At 36.9% G+C, this 11,572-nt stretch overlaps 1 protein-coding gene across 1 annotated transcript; it reads left to right on the forward strand.

The window, feature by feature from the left end:
* Positions 1 to 9,554: 9,554 nt before the first annotated feature.
* On the forward strand, positions 9,555 to 10,319 carry LOC133328981 (uncharacterized; the record flags this gene model as incomplete). The annotated part of the gene is made up of 1 exon (XM_061537484.1): positions 9,555 to 10,319. A coding segment is annotated over exon 1 (751 nt), but the record flags the coding sequence as incomplete, so codon positions are not given.
* Between the last annotated feature and the right edge of the window lie 1,253 nt (positions 10,320 to 11,572).

Here is an 11,572-nt window from a genome sequence, read left to right on the forward strand (position 1 = left end):
CCAAATTTCGTGCAAATCGAAAGATATATAGGGACTTTGGTGCACCATTTACATGAAATCGGACGAAACTATATATGGAAGCTATATCTAAATCTGGACCGATTTTCACGAAACTTGGCAGACATAATTCTAGACCTAAATGATTAGGCTGTACCAAATTTTGTGCAAATCGAAAGATATATAGGGACTGTTTACATTAAATCGGTTAAATATATATATGGTAGCTATATCTAAATCTGAACCGATTTTTCCCAATTTCAATAGGGTTCGTCCTTGGGCCAATAAGTGACCTATGCCAAATTTCATCCAATTCGGATCATAAATGCGACCTGTACTTTGTTTACAATTTAACATGCACAGACAGACAGACAGACGGACGGACGGACATGCATAAATCGACTTAGAAAGTGATGTTATGCATATTCTCAAAAGGAACCATGTGTCTATCTCGTTTCCTTTTGCCTGTTACAAACATATGCACAAAGACATAATACCCTGTACCACAGTGTGGTGAAGGGTATAAAAATCTTATTTTTCCAAAAAATAGTGTAGCACCTAAAAATATGCTAGATATTTATCACAGCTACAATATCTATTAATCACCAAACAAGACATTAGCATCAAGCTACTCACTCCGGAAGGCAAGAACAGCAATGGGATGAATAATAAACCAACAAGAACACATTATGGGGGAAAATACACAAAAATAACACCTCCCCTTCCTCACAGAGTGTTGTGACACAGTAACCATCAATTATTATGATCAAACGTATGCTCCCCGTGATGGGCCACGAGTCTTGAAAGGGAGTGGCGAAAAAGGGTTTGACACAAAACCATATGCAAAAAATTCAATTCTTGCTGACATTATGCGAGACAGGGAATATGATTTATCGTTGTAATCCCCCCCAACACCCGCACCAACATCCTCACAGTGCATTCTTGCAATGATCAAAGGGTGGAACACCCTTTTGGGGCGATGTTGATATGGCACTCATAATGTGTTACTTCATTGGGTGGGTTGGTGCGAATATTAGCATCACCAATGTGGGAGGAAGATGTGATGGATGGGTCGTTTCGGTGGAAAGTAAATTTAAAGAGAAACAAAGACCACAAACATTGCATAAGTGGATCATTATTTACATTCACACACACACACACACAGAACAAAAAGGGAAATTTGCATTTGAGGTTATAGCCAAAGTTGTTACTATTAAAAAGGTTTGGACTGATTTATGTTTGCCGAATGAAATATATCGTTGGAAGTATTCAGGTGATAATCTATAAATTGTGTACAGAGACCCACCGAAATATATCATTTTATTTTTAACTATTTTAAGGACCATTAACAGGGCGTGGATTTATTACAAATATTTTTTAAGGGTCTACAACACGGGGTGGAATCAATAAAAAATATGTTTAAGGACACTTAACAAGGCGTGGATTTGATTAAATCTTAATATCGATATATATATATAATTTTTTTTTCTCTAAAAAAATATTTTTTTTTTGAAAAATCGACGCCTTTGATAAATCCTTAAAAATATTTTGTATACCCTTCACCACACTGTGGTACAGGGTAATATTATACCCTCCACCATAGTATGGAGGGTATATTAATTTTGTCATTCCGTTTGTAACACATCGAAATATTCATTTACGACCCTATATATGTATATATATATATTCTTGATCAGGGTAAAATTCTAAGACGATCTAGGCATGCCCGTCAGTCTGTCTGTCCGTCCGTCTGTGGTAATCATCTTCTGAAGCAATTGAGATAGGGTGCTGAAATTTTGCATAGGTTTATCTTTTGTCTGCAGGCAGGTCATGTTCGAAGATGGGCTTTATCGGTCCACGTTTAGGCATAGCTCTCATATAAGGGTACACCCCAATTTTCGGTATTTTGGGGTTCTTAAGCGCGTTTTTTAACTGAAATCGCTGACATTTGGTACATTGAATTCTTATTGGGTAGCAAATCTCTTCACTACAAATTATAAATATGGGTCCATATTTTCGGATAGCCCCCATATAAGAGTACCCCCAATTTTGCTGTATTTTGGGGTGTTTAATCGCATTTTTCGACCGAATTCGCTAAAATTCGGTACTTTGAGTCAACAGTGGGTAGCAAATCTCCATACATAAAACTATAAATATAGGTCAATTTTTTCGGGTAGCCCCCCATATAAGGGTACCCCCCAATTTTCGGTATTTTAGGGTTCTTGAGCGCGATTTTCAAGCGAATTCGCTAAAAATTTGGTGCATTGGGTTCTTATTGGTTACCAAATTCCGCCACTAAAAATTATAAATATAGGTCCACTTTTTCTGGTAGTCCCCATATAAGGGTACCTTCCAATTTCCAGTTTTTGGGGGGTTTTGACCGGATTTTTGCACCGAGTTGGCTCTAATTTAGTAATTTGAGTTCTTATTGGGTAGGAAATCTCTCCACAAAAAATTATAAATATAGCTCAATTTTTTCGGGTAGCCCCCATATAAGGGTACCCCCAATTTTCGATATTTTGAGGTTCTTGAGCGCGTTTTTCAACCGAATTCGCTGAAATTTGGTATTTTGTAGTCGTATATGGTAACAAATCTCCACACCAAAAATTATTAATATTCACCCCTTTTTAGGGGTAGTCCCCATATAACCCCCTATATTTATTTTCGTCCGATTTAAGGTAAATGTTGCACCAAAGTCCTTATATATCATTCGATTTGCGCGGAATTTAGCAAAACGTAATGAATTAGGTCTAAAATGATGTGTGTTATGTTTCCTGAAAATCGGTTCAGATTTAGGTATAGCTCCCATATATATTTTCGTCCGATTTGATGTACACGGTCCTTATACTTTCGATTTGCACGAAATTTTGCACAACCTAATGATTTAGGTCTAAAATGATGTGTGTTAAGTTTCGCGAAAATCGGTTCAGATTTAGATATAGCTCTCATATATATTTTCGTCCGATTTAAGGTAAATGGTGTACCAAAGTCCCTATATATAATTGGATTCGCACGAAATATGGCACAGCATAATGAATTAGGTCTAGAATGATGTGTGTTAAGTTCCCTGAAAATCGGTCCAGATTTAGATATAGCTCCCATATATAGTTTCGTCCGATTTAAAGTAAGTGGTGCACCAAAGTCCACATATATCTTTCGATTCGCACGAAATTTGGTATACTGTACTTAATTAAGTCTAGAATTATGTGTGCAGATTTAGATATAGCTCTCATATATATTTTCGTAAGTTTCAAAGGAAATTTGGCACAGGTTTAGGCATAGCTCCTATATATATATATAGCTCCCATATAAATCCCCATATATCTTTCGATTTGCACGAAATTTGGCATTGCGTACTGAATTACGCCTAGAATGAAGTGTTATAAGTTTCGGTTCAGGTCTAGACATCCTATATATATTTTCTTTCGATTTTATGTAAATTGTCATCCAATGTTTGTTGAATATACCCAAAGCGGTGAAGGGTGTCATTTAGTCGGCCTCGTCCGACTTTTTTTTTTGAAAATCCACGCCTTTGATAGATCCTTAAAAACATTTTTATACCCTACACAACTATGTTGTCAGGGTATTATAGTTTTGTGCAGCCCCAAGAGTTTGTAACGCCGCCAAATGTTGGTCCTAGACCAACCTTTAAGTATACCGATCATCATATCTCGACTAGCTGAGTCGATCTAGACATGTGTGTCCGTCCGTCTGTCCATTATAATTTGTAAACACGATACAGGCCACAGTTATGGACCAATCTTCACGAAATTTTGCATGTAGGAAGGGTTCAGTCCAGTGAAGACCCCTATTGTTTTTGGTAAAGATCGTTTAATATTTAGGGGATGAAATGGACCAAATACTTAATTTTTGTCGGTTTTTGTGGTTGCTCCAGAGGCCGCAATTATGGCCCAAACTTCACGAATTTTTACATGGTGAAGGGGATCGGGCCAAAGAGTAAACATACCTGTTTTGATAAAGATAGGTCAATATTTAGCGGGTCAAATCGACCCTGACTTTTGTGTGGAAAATTATAAAATTTGTATTTTATGGTGTATATATTTGCCCATGAAGGACATAGACTCGAAAAGTTAATACTATATACAAGAGGAGTGGTTGACCTTTCTATTGATACCAAATATATGGTCGTATGTACTCGGATGTGGGAGTTACCCTTAAATATTTACAGGTGCTTACCTACTCATATATTATTTAGTAACCCATTACCACACGAGATATCGGAAATATAGCGCTGATCGCTTTGAAATTTTCCATGAGGTTCCAGTTATGGTCAAGGACAACGCCTATAACTTTCGGGATGAAGTGGACCGATTATTATTTTTTTTGTGTTTTTTTCGAGTCGATGCCAATAATAGGCCGAAAATCACAACACAGCCCACGGTGAACGGAATCTGTACTGTATATGAATAGTAATATTTGGAAAATATGTCAGATGCTGTTGACCTCTAATCGGGCTAGAGGGAGCAAATATCACGAAATATTGCTCAGGTTCGAAATATACATCCACAGAAAGTTAGAGTTCCTTGGTAGTTGTGTAGGGTATCTTATGGTCGGCCCCGTCCGACTATATTGCTCCGCTCACTGGTTTAATTTATTTCCTACAATCAAAAGTTTTTTTCTGCCTCTAATTAAAAACTTTGAAATGCAATTAAAAATTATATTTCATCCTCTAATTATTTACAGCAGGAATTTTTCCGCTCATTTGCTATCACAGCCGAGCAGCTTTTCTGTGTTGTATGCATGCAACAAGCTATTTGCAAAATTATAAATTTACAAATAACCAACCCTTTCCAACCAGCCTCACCCCCTCCGAACAGCATTCACCCTGTGAAAACTTCTGCTGAATCAGTTTACTTAATGGCAAAATTAAGTTGATATTTTTCACTTTAGTAATTATGAGCAATGGGGAGCGGTGGGTAAGGAGGGTGTATGATGGCGGTGAGTAAGGGGGCAGAGTGTAGAGAAGGGGGAAATTGGAGCCAATGAAACCTAATTAAGTGTATGGCCAAAAGGCTTCTTGTTTTGCACACAAATTTTCCACTGCAATGCATTTCTTGTGATTTTTGCTGCACAAAGTTGTTGCCTACTTTAAGGCTGACCTTTGTGCCAATGGAGCAGCAGCAGCAGCATCAGTAGTTGCAAAGAAACCCAATTATGACTTGACTCTGCATTAATGCATTAATTTTATATTACGAAAAAGGACTTTTAGCACACAAGTCAAAAGGATAACCTTGACAGGAATTTGAAATTAGCTATGAAAGAGAAAGTCATAAATATATAAAAAAAATTATGAAAAATAAATTTTCCTTGAGAAAAACAGAAAAACTTTTCCTTTACAAAAATAAAACAACATGCAAGTCGATCCTAAGAAAATTGCATCGAGAATGAATGCAAATTGCGAAACTTTAACGTTTGTAAATGTCACAACAAATTTTCAGGACACCCAAAGCCTGTTGCGCTACAATGTTAAGCATCTTCGATGTCACATTCATCCATGCTCCCAATTCTCCCTCTCTCTCTCTCTCTCTCTCTCACCCCACTGCTAAACTGTAAATTGCCATAAAATTTAATATTTCAATAAATGACAGTTTTGGGGTTGTTGTTGTTGTTGTTGTTATTTTTCTTGTTGTCATAAAACTATATACCAAGCACCTCAATAGCAGGATATTGTCGTCAAGAAATGCCATTCCGAGTTTTGCATCTGCCTTGCATAACAATTTTGTTTTTCTTTTGTTGTTATTGTTTACCTTGAAAGTGCACAGCAATATTCAGTTGCCACACAATACTCCTTAAGGTATGCAACGAAACAAACAAAAAAACGAGAGAAACTAATTCAAAAGCAATTTCACTTGAGGAGGATATGCAAAAACCATAAAATGTTTATATGTTAATGCCGATAAAGATGTTATGGCAGGGCATTACAAGTGACAGCTTGAGGCGGCAGGAGAGGGGTAGGGATTATCATAGTTTAGGGAAGAATTTAAAAAAGGAGAAAGCAATTACAGGAGGAAAATACTTAAAAAACCAGTAAGGAAAGTAGTAAAGTCGGATGGGGCCGACTATATGATACCCTTCACCACTATGGTAAATGAAACAGGACTATTAACATGAAATTGGATGAAATAAAATATGTGATAAGAAATATAAATAGGTCATCCGTTCGGCTATGTCTGTATTTCTAGCAAACGCAGTCTGACTAACATGAGGAGTTTGATGCCCAATTTACTTGAAATCGGGCGAAAATATATATGGAAGCTCTATCTGAATATTAAGCGATTTCAAAAAAACTTGTCACAGGTTAGGTTATACTAATTTCAGAACGTTTTGTTCCTATTGGTTCCTTAGTGTCTCAATCACTTAAAATCAAACTATAATAAAAGGGAGCTATATAGAAATCTGGACCGATTTTTTCGAAACTTGGCAGACATCATTCTAGGCTCAATTCAGTACGTTATGCCAAATTTCGTGCAAATCGAAGGATATATAGGGACTTTTGTGCACCATTTACATGAAATCGGACGAAACTATATATGGGAGCTATATCTAAATTTAGACCGATTTTCTCGAAACTTGGCAGACATCATTCTAGGCTCAATTCAGTACGTTATGCCAAATTTCGTGCAAATCGAAAGATATATAGCGACTTTGGTGCATCATTTACATGAAATCGGACGAAACTATATATGGGAGCTATATAGAAATCTGGACCGATTTTCTCGAAACTTGGCAGACATCTTTCTAGGCTCAATTCAGTACGTTATGCCAAATTTCGTGCAAATCGAAAGATATATAGCGACTTTGGTGCACCATTTACATGAAATCGGACGAAACTATATATGGGAGCTATATCTAAATCTGGACCGAGTTTCTCGAAACTTGGCAGACATCATTCTAGGCCCGATTCAGTACGTTATGCCAAATTTCGTGCAAATCGAAAGATATATAGGGACTTTGGGGCACCATTTACATGAAATCGGACGAAAGTATATATGGGAGATATATCTAAATCTGGACCGATTTTATCGAAACTTGGCAGACATCACCCTAGGCTTAATTCAGTACGTTATGCCAAATTTCGTGCAAATCGAACGATATATAGGGACTTTGGGGCACCATTTACATGAAATCGGACGAAACTTTATATGGGAGTTATATCTTAATCTGGACCGATTTTCACGAAACTTGGCAGACATTACTCTAGCCTTAATTCAGTACGTTATGCCAAATTTCGTGCCAATCGAAAGATATGTAGGGACTTTGGGGCACCATTTACATGAAATCGGAGAAATTATATATGGGAGCTATATCTAAATCTGGACCGATTTTCTGGAAACTTGGCAGACATCATCCTAGGCTTAATTCTGTACGTTGTGCCAAATTTCGTGCAAATCGAAATATATATAGGGACCGTTTACATTAAATCGGTTAAAAATATATATGGGAGCTATATGTAAATCTGATCCGATTTTTCCCAATTTCAATAAGGTTCGTCCTTGGGCCAAATAAGTGACCTATGCCAAATTTTATCCAATTCGGATCATAAATGCGACCTGTACTTTGTTTACAATTTTACATGGACAGACAGACGGACGGACGGACGGACGGACGGACATGCATAAGTCGTCTTAGAAAGTGATTCTATGCATATTCTCAAAAGGAGCCATGTGTCTATCTCGTTGCCTTTTGCCTGTTACAAACATATGCACAAAGATATAATACCCTGTACCACAGTGTGGTGAAGGGTATAAAAATATTTTTAAGACCCTATCATAGGCGTGAATTTTCTAAAAAAATATTTTAATATTTTTAACTGTCTACCACAAGGCGTGGATTTTTTAAATAATATTTTTAAATGTCTACCATAAGCCTTGGATTAAAAAAATCAAATCATATTTTTGGGAGTTTTTCAGTTTACTTCAAAATTTTTCGATTATGTATCCTTAACAAATATTTTTCCTTATTTTCTTTCCAGATTTTTCATTAAATCCACATATATAGAGAGATAACTTAAAGAAAACAAACCAACTTAATATCACCGTATACGTCACTGCCATAAATCTAAGGACAACAAACTGGTCATTAAAAACAAAAAAAAACGGATACAATATTTAAAAAAAAACACAGCAAACACAAATAGAAAATTAAATTTAGTCTACAAGAAAAGCGGAGAGTGGAGCTGCAGCTTTCATCAGCAATTCGAAGAAATTTTTTGCAAAACACTATATAGAAAATCAAGCACAAAAACAACAAAATAATTCACCAAACTGAAAAAGCTCTTTGGGTTGTTTAAAGAACTGAACACATTAAGCACAAAATAATACTCGCCATATATAGAAACAAAAGAGGACAATGGATTTTCTAAGAAAAGCCTAAATTCCACACAAATTTTTGAAAGAAAAAAAAACCAAAAGATTTAAGGGTTCTTTGCTGAGAAAAAAGCAAAAGAGATAGCGAAAAAGAGCTTTAAAAGCTTGTGAAGAGAAAAATTGAAGGTTTGAAAACGGAATGACCCCCTAAAAGCAACGTTTTTTTGATAAAGCTTTGAAAGCTTTTGAGTTATCAAAAAGGAAGATCTCAAAATTACCACCTACGTGCTTACATTCATAACATGCTGCTCTATAACAACGATTTCATAAATATCAAAAAGCTTTATATAAATCATAAAACCCGACGGAAATCGTATCGAAAAAGCTCTCTACACCGCAACTGGCATTTTCCTATATTGAAAAGCAGGCGGCAACAACATAAAAAGCTTGCCTCTAATGATCACTTACATCCTGCGCAAAACAAAAATTATGCCACACGACGACTGATGATGTTGACCACAGATGTCGAAAGCTTAAAGCTTTTTCGTTTTCGTTATCATGATAATTTAAGCAATACCAAAAGAAACGAACTCAAACATACAGCACAAAAAAGGTTGTCTTTAATTGAAAAGAACGATAAGACTTTCGCACAAAAGCTCCACGAAAGCTTTGGTGGCACAAATCGCTTCACCATCACCATTAATAATAATTGTAATAGTCCAACAAATTGTTATGGCGATTTAAATAGCAGGCATAGCTTTTGTAAAGCTTTCAGTGGTGGAAAGCTTTCAGTAGCTTCAAGAAAATTTTTAAGAAATGATTTGAAACAAAGACTGGCTTTATGCAGACGTTATTTGCGGCGTAAAAGAAAAAGAAAATTTCCAAAGCTTCCAAGGTCTCCCAGAAAGCTTTATCACATAAGACATCAAGAAAATGAAGAGCAACAACAATTCAAAGAACCATTATTGAGTCAGCCTCCAGAGCTTTTGCAAATATCATTAGAAAATAATGCCACAACATTTGTAGATTTTCCACAGGTGGCAACACTGGCCCCACACCAGCAGCAGCAACAACAACAAATGACACATCATACAACATTGCATAATCAATCCGATCTACAACTAAGTCGAAATTTATCTCCTACCTACGAAAGCTTTGTTGAACCACCCCAAAGTGGGATGAGCAGTAGTTTGGAAAAAGTGAACGGCAACACCCCCTCGAAGGACCACAGCCATCTACCAGCTATGATGTGGCAAGTGCTCATTTTATGTGTAGTACATTTAAGTTTGACCACAATTGCAACACTGTATGGTCATGTGAAAACCGCATTGTCACAAACCGCACAGCAGATTGCGAGGGCTGTTATTGCTGCCACAACACTGCCAATTATACAAAGAAGACAAAAACAACAGCAACAACAAAAACATGAAACATTATCAGCATCAGAATCAGTAACACCATGGCCCCGACCACCACTACCTGCAGGGTTATCACAAACAGAACAGTCAGCAGCAACATCAGTAAATGGCGAAGCAGTAGCATCAGACGGAGGTTCCACCACAACCTCATCATCCATAGTAACGCAAAATAATGCAATTCATGAAAAAATATTCCATGGGAAATTTCCCAGGCCACGAAAAAATCTGTGGGAACAACAACACCACCAGCACTATCAACAACAACAGCAGCAGCTGTCATTACCCTTGCTAACCGAACACCCACAGCATTATCAGGTGGATACGAACAACAATTTTATCACATGCACCACCAGCAACATTTGCAATGCGGGCAGTAACAGCAGCTCCAGCATCAACACCACCACCACAGTCGCTGCCACCAACACGACCACCACCACCACCACCAGCATTTTAACATTGTGGCAACATTGTCATCGTCGCTATCGTCCTCTTCAACTACTACCGTTACTGACAACAAAAGGACTTAATAAATACTCATGGATATTTTTATTAATATATTTGAATTTATCTGCTAAAGGTAAGTGCGAACAAAAAGAAATACCAAAATTTTCAATGTGTCAAATATAATACGAGGGAAGGGAGGAGGGGATTTCTGGGATTGACAGATTACTATGGGATTTAAAAAGGGGAAAAGATCTATTTTGCATGTAGGATGGGTTCGGGACAATGAAGAAGGGGATTAAATGGACCAAATACATAATTTTTGTCGGTTTTTCGGTCCATCCAGAGGCCGCAATTATGGGTCGAACATCACGAAATCTTACGTGGAGGACGGGATCGGGCTACAGAATATGCATGCCTGTTTTGATAAAGATTGGTCAATATTAAGTGTGTCAAATGTAACGTATATATTTGTCCCTGATGGACATAGACCCGAAAAGTGGATAGTATATCCAAGAAGAGTAATTGACCTTAAAATTAATACCAAGCCATTACCACACTAGAGGGCGGAAATTTTCCGCTTTGAAATTTTCCATGAGATTCCAGTTGTGGTCAAGGACAACGCCTATAATTTTCAGTCATGATCAGATAATAATTTTGGGCTGAAGTGGATCGAAAACTTTTTTTTTTGTTACACTCTTCACCAAACTGTGGTACAGGGTATTATGTCTTTGTGCATATGTTTGTAACAGGCAAAAGGAAACGAGATAGGCACATGGTTCCTTTTGAGAATATGCATAGAATCACTTTTTAAGTCGATTTATGCATGTCCGTCCGTCCGTCTGTCTGTCCATGTTAAATTGTAAACAAAGTACAGGTCGCATTTATTATCCGATTTGGATGAAATTTGGCACAGTTCACTTATTTGGCCCAAGGACGAACCCTATTGAAAATGGGAAAAATCGGTTCAGATTTAGATAGAGCTCCCATATATATATTTGTCCGATTTAAGGTAAATGGGGCACCAAAGTTCCTATGTATGTTTCGATTTGCACGAAATTTGGCATAGAGTACTGAATTAGGTACAGAATGATGTGTGCTAAGTATCATGAAAATTGGTTCATATTTAGATATAGCTCCCATATATAGTTTCGTCCGATTTAAGGTAAATGGTGCACCAAAGTCCCTATATATATTTAGATTTGCACGAAATTTGGCATAGAGTACTGAATTAGGTCCAGAATGATGTGCGCTAAGTTTCGTGAAAATCAGTCCATATTTAGATATAGCTCCAATATATATTCTCTTCCGATTTAATGTAAATGGTGTACCAATGTCCCTATATATCTTTCGATTTGCACGAAATTGGGCACAGCGTACTGAATTAAG

Source organism: Musca vetustissima, unplaced genomic scaffold (genome assembly GCF_032173495.1).
Source record: "Musca vetustissima isolate MV318-11 ecotype Yass unplaced genomic scaffold, APGP_CSIRO_Mvet_v1 utg8616, whole genome shotgun sequence".
Lineage (NCBI taxonomy): Eukaryota > Metazoa > Arthropoda > Insecta > Diptera > Muscidae > Musca > Musca vetustissima.